The 17,216-nt window shown below is 41.6% G+C and overlaps 1 protein-coding gene across 8 annotated transcripts in view; it reads left to right on the top strand.

Moving 5' to 3' along the window:
- Ppp3cc (protein phosphatase 3 catalytic subunit gamma) overlaps positions 1-16,850 on the top strand; it is a 72,178-nt gene extending 55,328 nt beyond the window's left edge. For 3 of the 8 annotated variants that reach the window (XM_008770813.4, XM_039092975.2, XM_063273952.1), the window contains 5 exons: positions 8,312-8,338; positions 9,231-9,312; positions 9,872-9,969; positions 14,575-14,604; positions 15,806-16,850. In XM_008770813.4, the coding sequence (XP_008769035.1) occupies positions 8,312-8,338; positions 9,231-9,312; positions 9,872-9,969; positions 14,575-14,604; positions 15,806-15,978 (410 nt within the window). In that variant the 3' untranslated portion in view covers positions 15,979-16,850. The remainder of the gene's footprint in view (positions 1-8,311; positions 8,339-9,230; positions 9,313-9,871; positions 9,970-14,574; positions 14,605-15,805) is intronic. The other 5 variants (XM_039092973.2, XM_008770814.4, NM_134367.1 and 2 more) reach the window with 5 other exon arrangements.
- Positions 16,851-17,216: the final 366 nt, after the last annotated feature.

The following is a 17,216-nucleotide window of genomic DNA, read 5'->3' as shown; positions in this document are numbered from 1 at the left end:
TTTGAGGCCAGCCTGGTCTGCAGAGTTCCAGGACAGGCAAGGCTACACAGAGAAAAACCCTGCCTTAAAAAACAAAAGAACCAAAAGTTTTGTGAATAGTTTTAAATCCATATGAAAGCAGACAAAATAATAAAGAATTACAAGGGGGTTGGGGACTTAGCTCAGTGGTAGAGTGCTTGCCTAGCAAGCGCAAGGCCCTGGGTTCGGTCCCCAGCTCCGAAAAAAAGGAAAAAAAAAAAAGAATTACAAGGTGATGATTGAAAATGTCAGAAATGTAGACAGTCAGACGAGTCAGTGAAATGATCATAAATTTCAAAGGAGTGGGTAAAAAGGTTTACGAGTGATTTTTATAACTGTGTACTAAGCTGAAAAGAATGGGTTAGGACTTCAAGGAGGATATACATGACTGTCAGTTTCTGCTCTTTGGGATCTCAGAGGGTGAATCTGAATCTGCAAGAGCAAGGGTGAGCTAGGAGATATACTGTTGGTCTTCATCGTCTCAGCCTATGGCATGAAGTAGTCCCTGTGAAAAAGATGTCTGTGGGGGTTGGGGATTTAGCTCAGTGGTAGAGCCCTTGCCTAGGAAGCACAAGGCCCTGGGTTCGGTCCCCAGCTCCGAAAAAAAGAAAAAGGAAAAAAAAAAAAAGATGTCTGTGAAATAACAGCATACAGGATCTCAATAAGCAGTCTGTCAAATACAGTGCATGGCTGACAAGCAAAAGTAAGCAGGCATGTGGGGAGCTAACAGCAAAACGAGAAAGAGAAAGGGTTCCCAGAACAAGGCCGGCAAGATGGCTCAGTGGGTAAAGGGACTTGCTGCACAGGCCTCACACATTCTAGATTTTACTTCAGAACTCCCAGAACACAGAAGAACAACACCAACTCCGTAGAGTGACTAGTCTCTGTCCACTGTGTTCACACTGTGGCAGGATCCTCCTTCCCCATTATCCATACATAGGCGTGCGTGTGCATGCATACATGCATGAGCACAATAACAACAGAAATAAGATTTTTAAAAAGTTCCAGCCAAGCATGGTGTCATACACCTTTAATTACAACACTTAGGAGGCAGAAGCAAGTGACTGTGTATGGAAGATAGAAGTTCTGGGCATTCCCACCATACATTAATGAGACTGTTCACAAACAGCAAAGGGTTTTCAGAAGTAGCAGAAATTAAATACAGACCCTCCATAGGCCACAGATATTGGCTTTGTCGAGCCAAACTTAAAGCAAAATAAAACCCTTAATTTGTTTTTTGGTAGATTGGCTGGCCTGGAATTCACTGTGTAGACCAGACTGGTTTGAAACACCACAGAGATCCACCTGCCTCAGCCTTCCGAGCCCTGGGATTAAAGGTGTATACCATCATCCCTGGCTTAACTTGTTTAAGAAATTAAAAGACCAGGTTAAAGGTGTTGGTAGAGAACTGCGTTATAAGAAGGAGGACTGTAGCGTATTTGATAAAGCATCAAAAGTGGAATCATAGCACTGAAAAATAAGATGACAGATTGGCCAGCTTGGTACAGTGAGATCTGGGAGACAGATGAGAGCAAATCTAACTGAAGCATGGAGAGAAGGGAGTGCAGAGTCAGCTAAGAGACTAACACATGCTGCACAGCCTAGCACATGTGTGCCTGGAGTACCTTTGAAAGGTTCACATACAAACAATTGCAAGAACTGAGAAGACACTGAGCCTAACTGAAGAAGCCCTCAGCAGAGCAGCACAGACACCAAGGACAACTTTTAGCCTCTGGTAGTGAGGTTCTCAAGATGGAAGATGGGTCTGAAAGCAGCTGTCCACATGGGGGTTGCCCCCAGAGGAGCCGCTGGACAGGCAGGGTCTTCATGGAAATAGCAGAGCAGGGGCTGGAGAAACACACCAAGGTATGGAAACCAACTCCCAGTACTGTAGAATCCTACACTTAGCAAAATGGATAGGGGTTGGGGATTTAGCTCAGTGGTAGAGCGCTTGCCTAGCAAGCACAAGGCCCTGGGTTCGGTCCCCAGCTCCGAAAAAAAAAAAAAAAAAAAAGTGCAAAATGGATAAACAATAAAGGTGAAGTAAATATTTTCCTTTATTTATACTTCCCCAACCCTCAAAATTTTTACTCAGAAAATTAGCAGGAAATATATACTAAATGAAATTCTAAAGGATAGTATTTAAGCAGAAGGAAAATCCTAGAAAGGAGATTAGAAACACAAGAAGGAATGAAGAGGAGAAGTAGTGAGCAGGTAGGTGCACAGATGGTGTGAACATATTCTTGTCAGACCTGAACAAGCAAAGCATGTACTGGTAATAATGGAGTATAGAAACAGTACCGGAATGTACAGGGACTGTAAATTCTGATCAAACCCAGCATCTCATACATGATATGCCAGTGTTCTTCTGAGCAATAACCCCAGCCTTTACCATTATACTTCAGTATGTAATAGACTCACAGTGCAATCTCTAGGTTCAGCTGGAAGAAAATAGCTTGTTATATAACTTTTAAGTTATAGGAAAAATGGGATGAAGAAAAATAAAACAGAAGAAAATGTAGATTTAACCATATTACAAACAAACAAACCAGGTATATTGACAGTGCAAGGGCAAAGGGCTGGAGAGTAATGAACGCACCCCTGGGTCAGGGCTACTGTTGTTGTGAGGAAACGCCATGACCAAAGCGATGTGGAGAGGAAGGGTTTAGTCAGTGTATGTTACACTTCCTAGTTCATTATCAAAGGAAGTCAGGAAAGAAACTCCAGCAGGGCAGGGACCAGGAGGTAGGAGCCAGGGGTTTTTGCTCACTGACTTGCTCCCCAGGCTCTCTCATCCTGCTTTCTTATAAAATCCAGGACCACCAACCCAGTGAAAGCACCACCCACAGCAGGCTGGGCCCTCCCCCATCGATCACTAATGAGGAAAATACCCTACAGTCTCGTCTGCAGCCTATTCTTATGGAGCACTTTTCAGTTGAGGCCTCCCTTCTGACGACTCTAGCTCAAGTCAGCTGACATGAAACTGACCAGGACAACTGACTCCTTGTCAGCTTAATACACAAACGCATCGCTTTTCAGCTAGAACTTTTCCTTTCTCATACATCCCCGAGTTGACACGCTAATATTAATATCATAAACATAAACATATAAACATGTTATAAAACATAAACAACTTTAAAAGTTCCACAGCCCTTACAAATTTAAATACAATAAAACTTCAGGCTCTTTGAAATACTCAATTTCTTTAGAATTCCAAAATATCTTTTAAAAGTTCAAATTTTTTCACCTGTGGGCTCCTGGAAAAAAATTACATTAAATACCTTCTTACTTCAAAAGGGAAGAATCAGGGTATAGTCACAATCTGAATGAAGCAAAACCAAACTCCAACAATATTAATAACTCGATGCATCTGGAATTTACTTAGGATCTTCTGGAATCCTCCAAAGAGCTTGGCTTACTTCTCTGGCTCTGTACTCCACAGCACGGAGTTTGTCTTCTAAGCTTGGGCATGCTCTACTCCACTGCTACTGCTGCTGTTCTTGGTGTCCATCACATGGTACTGGCATCTTCAATATGCTGGGCTCTTCCCCTTCATCTGGGTTATATGTTCACCAATAACTTCTCCTATGTCTCTTCATGGTGCCACACCTCAACTCCTCTCCATGACCCTTCAGTCCTGAGCCTTCAACTGACACTGAGACTGCCTCTTCACCAAGTGCCTAGCCTCAGCTGTTCTCCATGACCCCTTCATACCTTCATAAACCAGTACCACATGAGTGACTCTTACACTGCCAAGTTTAGTTGCCAGCATGGGATACAACCTTGACTGCCTCTGGAACACAGCTTCAGTGTGCCAACTCTTAGGAAACACTTCCTAGAAGATTTCACCTCAGGGATGCTGGTTTCTTCTTAATCACCACTAATAAGCTCCAGCTAACCAGCATCAACTGTCTTAGTTAAGACAAAGGTTATGCTTTAGCTTTAGTGGTTCTGGTCTCTTTTTTTTTTTTTTTTTTCTTTTTTTCGGAGCTGGGGACCGAACCCAGGGCCTTGTGCTTGCTAGGCAAGCGCTCTACCACTGAGCTAGATCCCCTGCCCCGCGGTTCTGGTCTCTTATTAATCACAGCGGATTCTTCAGCCCCAGCTGACCAGATATCACAGATTCATCCCAACAAAAGGCCCAGTAGAGTCTTTGGTTCCCTCTGAAACTTCAAGGGCTAGTCCTTCCACAGTTCTTCCACAAACAACATGGCCAGTCCTGTCATAACAATACCTCCTGATCCTGGTACCAACTTGTTTTAGAAGTACTACTGCTGTGAGGAAACACTATGACCCAAAAAACTTGGGGAAGAAAGGGTTTATTCAGCGTATGCCTCCATATCACAGTTTACCCAAGGAAGTCAGGACAGGAACTCAAGTGGACAGGACTTATAGAAGCCATAGAAGGGTGCTGCTTATTGACTTGTTCCTCATGACTTCCTCAGCCTACATTCTTAGAGAATCCAGGACCACCAACCCAGGAATAACACCACCCACAATGGGCTGGGCCCCATCAATCACTAATTTAGAGAATGTCCTAAAGGCTTGCCTACAGCTTGATCTTATGGAGACATTTTCTCAATTGAGGCTACCTCTTCTCTTGTCTTAGTTAGGGTTTCATTGCTGTGAAGAGACACCATGACCATGGCAACTCTAATAAGGGCAACATTTAATTGTGGCTGGCTCACAGGTTCAGAGGTTCAGTCCACTATCATTATAGTGGGAAGCATGGCAGTGTCTAGGCAGGCATGGCACTGGAGGAGCTGAGCGTTCAACCTCTTGTTCTGAAGGCAGCTAGAAGTCTGTCTCCCAGGGAGCTCAGATGAGGGTCTTAAAGCCCATGCCCACAATGACACACTTCCTCCAACAAGACCTCACCTAATAGTACCACTCCTTGGGCCAAGCACATTCAAACCATCTCATCTATGGTAACTCTAGCTTGTATCAAGGTGACATAAAACTAGCCAGTACAACTACCTAGATTGATTCTAAACATCATAGGGAAGTGGCTAAAAGCTTAACACCATAGGAGGGTTTGTTCTACAGATGTCAAGATTTAATGTAATGCTACAGCAATTAAAATTATTAATTCGGTAGCTAAGCATTGAAACACAATAGAGAATCTAGAATTAAGCTACGTGTATATGGATGCTTGATTTTTTATCAGAGGTGGAATTGTACAATGACTTTGTGTGAGACCTGAGTGTATAGCTCTGGCTATCCTGGAACTCACTATGTAGACCAGGCTGGCCTTTAACTCACAGAGATCCACCAGCTCTGGAATTAAAGGTATGTACCACCATACCTGGCCAATAATGGCATTTTAAATAAATATTTTGTGGACATCCACTTTTAAAAAAATGTAAATCCACATGGGATATATTTCGTGGATCCAAAATACTTATTTTTGTGGCTTTATATTTCATTCAGATATGAAGGGTAAAGGAGACTGAGGATGTGGTTCTGTAGCAGAGGATGTGCCTAGCATCTGTGAGGTCCTGGGCTGCTTCTCTAGCATCACTCCATCACAGCAACAAACAGCAAAGTAGTGACGAAGTCCTGTCATTCCAGCCCTCAGGACTGTGGCAAGAGAATCATAGGTTGAGGCCAGTGGGGATTATGTAGTGAGTTCAAGGTTAACCTGAGCTTCATAGAGAGTCCCTGTTTCATCAAACAAACAGCAGAAGTTTTTAAAAACTGAAATCTAAAACAATGGATATTTGAAGTATTTATAATACAGAATTACCTTGATAACCATGCAATGGAAAAAAATCCTTTAAACAAGATGCAAAAAACACTAGCCACAAAGACAATGATGAATAAATTAGATACATTGAAAGCAAGAGCTGGGACTGGAGAGCTGGCTGGCTCAGTGACTAAGAGCATGTGCAGCTCTTGCATTCACATGGCTGCTGCCAACGCTGGTTCTTCTGAGGGCACTGCATGCACTTACATATGTGCAGGTAAAATGCTCATGCACATATATTAAAAATAAAATAAAGGTAAGAGCTTTTGCTTATTCAGAGACTCTGTTCAGCATGTGAAGAGTCAAGCCATCCAGAAGGACAAGATGTTTGCAGTGCAACCAGCAAATGGCCCATTGACAAAAGGCTGAAGTACTTCCAATCAGGATGGTGGGGCATGAATAGGCACCTCAGAGAATTTCCAAAGGGCTAAGAAAAATAAAAAATATGTTCAGCCACATTAGTAATCAGGAAAATGCAAATTAGAATAATAATGGGATAATACTTCATACTTACCAGATTAGGCAGAACGAAAGATGAGTCATGTCCAGTGTTAGTCAGCATATGTTCACACACAGAAGTAAAATTTATAGATCCCACTCTAATAGACAGTGCTAAACTGTTATCCAACATTAAACATAACCATGCTCTAGAGCTAAGCATTCTAATGTCCTAGAAACATACCAGGTGCATATGTGCACCAAAGACAGATATATACAGAAATATATACAGAGCCTCACTTGCAATAGCCAAAAGTTAGAAGCAACACAAATGATTATTGTTGTATAGGTGATGAATTATTGCACAGTTGACCCGGCATGGCACAACATACCTTTAACACTTGGGAGGCAGAAGCAGGTGCATCTCTGAGTTTGAGGCCAGCCTCATCTACTTAGTGAGTTCTGGAACAGTCATGGCTATAGAAAGAGACTGTCTCAAAAAACAAAACAAAACAACATAGTGGCACAGTGCTGCAGTGGGACAGTATGTGACGATGAAAATGGAAGTGTGTCTTACTAAGATAATGTCACCCCAATGCTCAATTGTCCAACTATATGAAATCCAAAACCTGAGATCTGGGCTGCTGAGATGGCTCAGTGGGCTAATGAACCTTGTCAGGCCTGAGCACCTTGGTTCAATGTCTGGGACCCACATAGTAGAAGAAATGAAACAATTCCTGTAAGTTGTCTTCTGACCTCCTTGCTAAGAGTGCACACAAAGAGAATAAATAAATATAACTTGTTAAAAAAACAATAAAAACTTAAGTCCACTCATGATAAAACTGAAAAGAACAGGAAGAAGAAAGTCCCAGTGAAGGACATCATTAGGTCTGGGACAGGAGAGGCTGCAGGTGTTTAGGTACTATGGGTTGAGGGCAACATGGGTATTGCCTTGGGTGACTAGGTTTATAGGCTTGTGTTTTTAAACAAATCATGTAGTGACTAGTTTGCTTTGTATAAATACAGAAAACTCATTACACTTCACAGTAAAAAGGTAAGAACTACATGTCTACAAATGGAAGAGATCGAACATTTGGAAGTTAAGACAAATTCGTTGGCGTTAGTCAGTGGGGAGAGAGGCAATTTAGAAAACATTAATAACAGGTCTGAAAATGCCAGGATAAAATCTGCTAATTTGTATGGTAACTTAAAAAATTAATATAAAACAAACCCAAAGATCTTTTCGTGCTGTAAGAAAGACACATCCAATGCTGTCTAGGAATGGAACAAGGTAACAGGTGACTTCTAAATGCATTAGTGTGCTCACTTAGTTGGTTTGGGAACATTAAAGCCTTATTTAGTGCTAGGGGACAATGGATATCAATACTAGTTGCTAGAACTGAGAATAGAAGAGCAGGCAGGGACACTGGGCTCACCAAGTAAAATAGGTGAGAACCTTTGAAAAAGCTGTTAAAACTCTGCTTGCCATGGGACAACGGTCCCTTCACTGGTCTGGAGGCTGATCTCTAAATCCAAAGGAGTTCTGGACTATAGATGGCAAAGGACCAGCATGCAGTGCTCAGAGCCATCAGTTGCCTTTTCCCAGCTCTGGAAGTTTTTGATTCCCTCTGGGTCTTAACCATGAGCAAACACCAAGGACCATCAGACCCCTAAGCAAAGTCTTTGCAAGACAGAAGCCACAGAAAACAACTTGAAGTCTGAAGGCTTAAACTTTAAACCTATACGAAGGAAAATGTCTACTGAGAAGTGAGGTGCTCTAGCAAGTCAAACGACAGTACTGAGTTCCTGCTGAGAGATCTGTGAGCTGTTCTGTCCCATAAACAGTATCTTTATGTTATTTTCATGTTGGGGGCGGGGAGATAATAGTAGATGGGGATTAATGCCAAAGGGTAAACTATTAAGACATGGAAGAAAGGACAGAACCAGAGCCTGTATTTAGCCTCGTTGTGCAAGCAGTCTCAGAGCTGCTCAGCTAACAGCCTGCTCCTCTCCCTGTATTTCACACTAGGATTTTTTTCTCTTCCATGTAAACTCCCATCATCCTCCCATGTGTCTGTCTTTATTTCTTGGTGTCTCTTCTTCCTGAAGATCACTACATTTCAAGCTGTCCAAAAGGTATCCAGCTGGAATGTGCTGTCAGCTTGCTGTCTGCTCCACCACTATTGATTGGCTAGTCGTTTTGAATTGATAGCTGGGCAGTGTCACATGACTTTCCACCCTCCCTCTCAGTGGGAATGGCTGTTCTCTGTGGACCTGTTGTTTGATTTGGCAGAATTGAGAGGTAGGAGAGAGGATGGAAAGCCTGTGTATCTTTGTCCAACTTTTGGATGCTGTTGCCTGGTATATGCCTGGATCTTGCTTTTCATGTTTGGGCTATTTCCTAAATCTTAAATAAGAAAAGGCCATAAAGTCTTACATTAACTTTTCAATGTTGCTTTTTAAAACATCTTACCCATCCTTGTAATCTTTGTGGCACAGTTGTTAGGAGTAGTCTGAAGAAACACAACCGGCTGGTATGAGGAAAGAAGACTGTAGAAAGAAAGTGGCCCTTCCTAAGTTCAGGATTGCTGCTGCCTTTGGCAAACCAGACCCTGCATCCAAAGGTGGCATGTAGCATTCTCAAAGGAGACCTTGGCTTGTAGCCATGATCGATTGATCGATCGATCGTTGTGAGCTTTGTTTGTGTCTTTATGTTTCATTCTTCACTGTGTTTCAACATTTCAGAAGTACGAAACCTCCTGCTCCCCATAGATGACTCTTTTTGTGACCCCTTCATTCATTCTCTCCTTCATTTCTTCTCTCCTGTTGTTTTCTTTTTGTTCCTTGCAACTTCCCAGGATTGTTAGTTGTTTTTTGTTTTTTTTATTTAGGCTTTGTTTCTTTCTTTCTTTTTTTTTTTAAGTTCCTCTTTAATTTAAGCACAAACACACTCTATCTTGCATTTGAAAAAACAACCTGTCCTGTTAACCATATCACTTTAACCCAATTGTTCTTTGTATTTTCTAAGGAGCCACTTCAGTTCGAAAAGAAGTCATCAGGAATAAAATCCGAGCCATTGGGAAAATGGCACGGGTCTTTACAGTTCTTCGGTAAGGTTCCATCATGACACTGTGGGATGAAGGCATTTAGAAAGTAGGTTAAAGTCAGCTTTAGGGTAGTGTTTTCAAGGTTACAGGCTGGTGCTGGAACTGCAAGTCTTCTGGTTGAGTGCAGGTTGAACCAGACTTCATGTGAAGTGATAGCATTTGGAACACATCCATTTGGTACTGGTGTAGATGTAGAGGTTTAGTGTGGATTTTAGAGGCAGGTTCCCATGTTCAAGCTCTGGCTTTCCTTAGCTGTGTTGTCTTGGGTTTAATGCTTGGGTCTTAGGTTTCCTTGTATATAAACTAGAGATTATAATAGAACCTAGATCACATGTTGTTGAGTCAAATGGGATAAAGTATGGGGAACATTGCCTGGCTTCCAGTGCCTCTGGTTGGAAAAGGACTGGTTAATTTTGTATCTGAAGTGTTTGCAGAAACCTAGTCAGTTGAAGATGGGGGCCTGTCTTCCTGGCTCTGCCTCCTGTTACCTTCCTTCAGGTCTCACTGCGTTGCTGTGCCATGGCTCCCTGGCATTAACCAGGGCTTCCATGTTCCTTTGCAGGGAAGAGAGTGAGAATGTGCTGATTCTCAAGGGCCTCACTCCCACAGGCACACTCCCACTCGGGGTCCTCTCTGGAGGAAAGCAGACCATTGAGACTGGTGAGTATGAAGATGCCCCTTCCTAAAAGGTGTGCCCCCATCACCAGGAGTCAGTGACTTTGTTTAGAGCCTGGTGCTAGAGCAATGGATATTTATCTATCTAGGGAAGCAGGAATCATTACCCTTATTCTTCTTGTACACAAAATAATTCAAAGTACATTGTGATTTAAATGCAAACGTTGAAATAAATTTAGGGGGAAAAAGTGTAGAAAGTAGGCATTGGAGTAGGTAAAGTCTAATAAGAGACAGAAAGTACTGAGCTTAAAAGAAAGTAAAGGTTATTAAAATTAAATTCCCCTTATGAAAATACATAATCAAGAGAAGGAAGAGGCAAGCCACAGAGAAGATTTCTGCCTTACCTATTTCTGACAAAGGCCTTGTTTCAAGATAGACAATTTTTTTCACCAAGGAGGATTTGAAGATGGCCAGCAAACATCTATGAAGATGCCCAGCATAGTTACTTATCTGGAAGATGAATATTAAAGCCTAGTGAAATATTACTGCATACCCACAAGAATGCCTGAAATTTTAAAATGTGACAAGATGAAGAATTGGTGTGTCTCTGAAGGACTGGACTAGATATAGGCTAGTGGGCTTATAAACAGACTCAACCATTGTGGCCAGCCAATAGCCAATAAACTACAGACATTTGGACCCATACCCTCAACTCCAGGAATATCCAAGAGAAGTTAGCATACATGTCTGCCAGAGGATGTTTGCTGTGGTTTTTTTCATGGTAGCTCCAGATCAGAAGCAGCTCCCCTGCCTGTTGGTAGTGAATAAGTTATATTATATTGATACAATGGGCTATTGCTCACCCATTGGACCTGTCACATTGAGGTTAGACTACAAGCTCAGCTCCTGTTCGTCAGTAAGTCTGAAACCAGTGACTTTCTTGAAGAGCTCTACATACTTTGGGAATAACATATAAGTAATTCCTAACTAAAACACTGGTTCAAACCAAAAATGAAGAGGCATAAAATATATTGGAACCAAGTCCAAAAGGAGTAAAGATATATATAGAGATAGATGGATGATAGATAGATAGATAGATAGATAGATAGATAGATAGATAGATAGATAGATCTATTCCGAGTTACCACACCTATAAAATTCTCTTGCTGTCCTTGATTTGTAGATTTGCTCCTATGAGATCTAGCAAAAAAAATTAGATTAAAGCAATTTTGTGAATCAATACATTTTTAAAACTTCAAGTAAGGAAGATATATAAACATTTCTCTTTTTCTTAACCCATGTTACTTCCTATTACCCTAAAACACCCTCATCAGAACTGTTCACAGAAAATCTCACATAACTAATTAACAAGTAAGATAAAAGTAGATATAGATATTTCTCAAAAAGCCCGCACATTGATTTGGGAGTTTGGCCTCTGCTAGGTTGACAGTCCTTCAGTGGATAACTTCACAGCCCTGTGAAAGAGACTAAATAGAGTCATAAGTTATTACATAAAAGAGGAGACGACATAGAGATGGTGGGAGGTGGATATGATCAAGAGACCCTATATATGTAAAAATAAAGATCCTGCAACCATTGTGTTGAGGGTCCATTAGAAATATTTTATGGACCCAAGAGATGATTCAGTGGGTAATAGAAGATACTTATTGATGGCCTGAGTGTGGCCCCACGTGGTGGAAGAAGAGAACAGACTCCTGCACTCTTTAACTTCCATATGTACTTGGCATGCTCATGCACACACACACACATACACACACTCACTCACTCACACGCACACACATTCATATACACACACACACACACACACACACACACACACACACACACACACAAATGTAATGGAACATATTTAATGGCCTAGAGAGATGGCTTAGCAGTTAAGAGCACTTGCTATTCTTGTTTTTTTTTTTTTTTTCTTTTTTTCAGAGCTGGGGACCAAACCCAGGGCCTTGCGCTTGCTAGGCAAGCGCTCTACCACTGAGCACTTACTATTCTTACAGGGGCCCTGAATTTGTGTCTCACATAATGTCTCACAACTATCTCTAACTCTCTAACTGGAGTTCCAGGGGATCTGACACCTTTTTCTGATCTCCACAAGCACCATCCATGCAATGTAAACATATATACAAGCAGAAAAAACAATCGTATCCATCAAATAAAAATAAATCTAATACATTTTTAAAACTTCAAGTAAGGAAGATATATAAACATTTCTCTTTTTCTTAACCCATGTTACTTAGTAACCACAACCAGTGGTTACTAAGATAGGTGATGATGATGAGGAGGAGGATGCTGATGCTGATGATGATAGCTGGATGTGCTTATATGTGTGTAATCTCAGACCTGGGAGGATCAGGAAAGAATTTGATATTCTAGCTACACAGCAAATTTCAGGGATGGCCTGACTATATAGAGACCCTGCCTCAAAAAAAAATGTCCTTTTAAGTTTTAATGAGAGGTTCAGTGTCTATCATAGAGTTCTTGCCTGCTGTGCATGAAAGTTTTGGGTTGATCTTAGGACTGGGGGCAAAAAACAAAGGGAACTGTTGATGAGATTTTAGAAAAACTGGGTCCTTCATATGCTGCTGGAGGCAATACAGTAATAGGGCTACTGTAGAGAAAACATTGTGGCAGTGTTCAGATGACTAAATAGTTACCATACTAACTGCCACCTTACACGTCTCCCACCAATGAGAGAAATAAACTATGTCCTCACCAAAATTTGTATATTATAGTCATACATGCACTCTTCAAAAGACCCTCAAATGGCATTCTTTATAACACCCTAAAAGTAAATAAAACTTCAGTGTTCATCCATTGGATAACAAAGTAAGGTTTATACAGTGGGAGGTTTATACAGTGGGGTTTCACATAGCCAAACACACACAAATACATGCACCAAGGCTAGCCTGTACTTCATAGTCACTACATAGTGACTTCCATACCAGCCTAGGCTACATAGCGAGAGCCTGTCTCAAAACAAACAGCAAAAATATTGACTTATACACTTGAAACAATTTTATAGCATAGAAATTATATGTAAATAGTTTTATTCTTACCATTGTCTCTTGGTACATACAGACTGCTATCTTAGTAACCAGTGAAAAACAAAAAACAGTTCTCTGAGGGCCCCAAAAATTTAGTACTGGAGGACTATAGAGATGGCTCAACAATTAAGGGTACTTATTATCCTTGTAGGGGACCTGGATTCAGTTCCCAAAACCCACATAATAGCTCAAAGTCATCCTTAACTTCAGTTCTAGGGGATATGACACCCTCTTCTGATCGCCACATATGCAGGCAAAATGTTCATACACATGAAATAAATAAATCTAAAATACTTTTTTTGAAATGGGATGCTGGTATATACTTTACCACACACATTCAAACTCCAAATATCCATAGAATTTTAGACAGAGCTCTGATTCCCCCTTCCTCGTTGCTACAGAGGCAGCACCCTCTCTGTGAGGAGGTGCTGTTGCTGCCCTGTATGGCTCATCCAGCCTATCTGAGGGAGGGAGGGAGGGAGGGAGGGAGGGAGGGAAGGAGGGAGGGAGGGAGGGAGGGAGGATGTGGCAGCCCTCTCACAGGAGCCTTCCCAGGGCCATTGCTAGCATGTGGGTGGCCGACAGCTACTGCTGGTACATTGCTGTGAGAGGTTAAGCCGCTCACAGCTCCCTCTGTCCTCATATGGGTCAGGGAAGCCTCTTGGCAGTCTTGCTGCTGAGTGGCCTTCCTCCCTTCCTTAGGAAAGCTGCCCTTGGAGGAGCTGGCAGGACTCTCATGGAATCTTACATGAACCATTTCATGTATTACAGCTTTACTGCCTGACACAGAATGACAGAGGAAGTTTCCCTGTTGGTGCTCATTTTAATTGCTTCCATTTCTGTCACCAAGTGGGTGACAGAAGGAAGGACAAGGAAAAGAAGCCATATGGGTGTTAGTGTGAGCCTCTGCCATATCCCTTATCTCAGATAGATACATGAATTAGAGTTGAAATCAGTGCCTAGTTGTTCACCTCTAGACCAGAAGTAACTCCTCACTTATAACCTATTTTTCTCCCCTTCCAAATGCTAGAGCTATTCAAGTGTTACCCTATTCTTTTATTATTGTAATTGTTAAATGATTAAGGACAGTTAGATCACACATAAGTCATTAAACAATACTAAGGAGCAAGGTTAAATAGGATGTTTAAATAGGACTGAGCAGTTACTAGTTCAAACACAGTTGTGATACTAAATTATCTGATTTGACAAGTCACTTAGATGTGTGATGATCATAAGACACAAACTAGCGGGGCTGGGGATTTAGCTCAGTGGTAGAGCGCTTACCTAGGAAGTGCAAGGCCCTGGGTTCGGTCCCCAGCTCCGAAAAAAAAGAACCAAAAAAAAAAAAAAAAAAAAAAAAAAAAAAGACACAAACTAGCAGCTGATGATTTCAAATTCCCATGCCAACAGAGATATTAGAACTGTTAGCGCTCCCCACCTCATGCGCATGCCCTCCTTCGTCTCCTGTGGGTGGGTATGTGGCAGGTAGGATCCTGGGTGTCTATGCTGGCTGCACTGCTGTTGGTTCACTCATTCTTTCTCTGTCTTCCTTTTTGCATGCACTGCGCCTGCCTTCTTACAGCCAAACTACAAGCAGCAGAGGAGCGGGAAGGTATGGCCATGTCACTCAGCTGGAAAGCCCCTGTGTCTGTGCACCAGTTTCAAAGTTTCATCAGCATGTCTAAACTCACTTGCATCTGCCGAACCATTACAGGAAAGGGGATGATGGCCCTCAGTATGGCCACAGGCCATCCTGTCCCTCAGATGGCCATCACACAGCCTATCAGTTTGTATAATAGCGGAAGCTTATGCAGCCGTTAATGACAGAGGTCAATGAATAATGACGGAGGTCAAATGATTTAACTGGTTTTTTTCTTTATTAAGAGAATTACCTTATAACTCAAAGGTTAGCAGGAGTGGAGGCAAAAGTAGATTAGAGTTTAGATGCTTCATTACTGAGGTTGCCCTAACGCATTTCAGCTTCGGGCACCTTTGTTTCTGTGAAGACATTTTAAGTCATACTGCTTATGAATTTTTAGATGAAAACCATTGGAATTCATAAACTTGCATTGTAGATTTAGTAATCTGATTAGATGAGGTAATTCAAAGGGGAATTCATTCCTTGACAATACAAAGTTGAATCTGGTTGGAGTAGCTCAGTGGTAGACTGTTTATCTAGAGTATGTAAGGCCTGGGGTTCAAACCCCAATACCACAATAAAAAATTTCAGTTTAATCAGATAGGAAGTGTCTAGAAGCCATGCTGATGTTTTTCGTTTGTGTTGAGCAGATAGGTCTCCTGTCACTTCTGGGTGGGAATGCCATGTTTGTGCTTCCAGCAACTATCCCTGTGCTGGGCTGTGTCTCCTGCTGTTACCTTTTCTAGAAGTGGGCAGGTTCTTCATAAGAAACACTAATTCAAGTGTACAGAGGCTAAGTGAGATCTAATCTTTTTTAAAGATTTATTTATTTTACTTATCCGAGTACACTATTGCTTGCTTCAGACACACCAGAAGAGGGCATCGGATCCCATTACTGATGGTTGTGAGCCGCAATTTGGTTGCTGGGAATTGAACTCAGGGCCTCTGGAAGAGCTGTCAGTGCTCTTAATCACTGAGCCATCTCTCCAGCCCCAAGACTTTTTATTCTTATACCAGTTTTTAACCACACTTGAGCTGTTTAGAAGCAATATTTGTGGACAGAGTTGCCTGTGTATTCCTAGGAGATTGCTGTGTGCTTGGAAGCTTGGTTTAAGCTGCTAACTTTGCAACCTCCCTGAGCACTTCCTACCCCTTCTCCTGTTTTTTTCTGCAGCCATCAGAGGTTTTACAATTGCACACAGGATCCGAAGTTTTGAAGAAGCCCGAGGTCTAGACCGAATTAATGAGAGAATGCCACCCCGAAAAGAGGCTTCTTATCACCATGATGCAGGAAAGACACACCCACACCCGTCAAAAAGGAGCGACCATGGAAAGAAAGCCCTGTAATGACTCAGGGCCCTGTGCAGCTGGGACCCAACCCCATGAACAAATCATATTTATTTATACTGGAATTTAAACAGGAACAACTCAAACAACTTAAACTCGGAGGTGCATTTGTAATTCAGTCGCATTTATTCTGTAAGAAAGTTGACCATTTTATAAATTCTTCTAATTTATATATATACATATATACATATATACATATATACATATATATATTTCTGTTTTGTTTCCCTCCCCTTGTCCTAATTCTAGGAATGGATTTAATTTGTGTGTGTGTGTGTGTGTGTGTGTGTGTGTGTGTGTGTGTGTGTGTGTGTGTGTTTTGAAATCTTATAGGACCTTCCCCTAATAAAAAAGGGCCTTAGAAACCTCCACCCTGGGTTTCTGACTCATACTCCTAGCTAGTCCTCCTCTTGTTTTGGGGGGTGATTTTTTTTTTTTCATTTAAGACTTAACTCAAAAATGTCTTTCCAATTTTCCCCCTTTCTGCTCAGTACCAGATTTCAATGGCTAAAACTGCTTCTCCTCTGAGGGAAACTTGAACTTCCAAGAGAACAACCTAAACCTAGTGATTTTTAAGATCCAGGTGGACCTGCTTGCATAATAATTTACTTCCTTTTGGCCTCTCAGTTCTGTGGTTATGGGAGTGTGTGTGTCTCTTTGTGATACGTAAGACTGAACCCTCTACCGCCCAGTGACACCTCCATTCCTGGATTCATTTTCAGGTGGGCTAGTAGGGTGACTTAGCCTGATTACTTAAGTTTGATCCCCAGGAAGAAGAAAACCAATTCACAAAAGTTGTCCTCTGACCTTCACACAGCATTATGGAACACACATAAATAAACAAGTAAATGTAATAAAATTTTTAAATAATACTAAGAGTCTTTCTTAGAGTTACTTAAAGACCCCTCAGAAGTTTAAGGGAGATTTTCAAAGTTTCAACTATTGCCAGATTCTTCGAGGCTGTCAATTTTTTTTAAAGATTTATTCATTTATTATATATAAGTACACTGTAGTTCTCTTCAGACACACCAGAAGAGGACAACGGATCTCTTTACAGATGGTTGTGAGCCACCATGTGGTTGCTGGGAATTGAACTCAGGACTTCTGGAAGAGCAGTCAGTGTTCTTAACCACTGAGCCATCTCTCCAGCCCGAGGCTGTCAATTTTTAATCCCAGATGAACCCATCTGCAAAGGCCCTTAGACTTCTGAATATCCTCGGGATACCCTTAGGACATGC

This window comes from Rattus norvegicus, chromosome 15, assembly GCF_036323735.1.
Source record: "Rattus norvegicus strain BN/NHsdMcwi chromosome 15, GRCr8, whole genome shotgun sequence".
Classification (NCBI taxonomy): Eukaryota; Metazoa; Chordata; class Mammalia; order Rodentia; family Muridae; genus Rattus; species Rattus norvegicus.
Note: the sequence above shows the minus strand (reverse complement) of the source record. Positions and strands in the feature narration are given on the sequence as shown.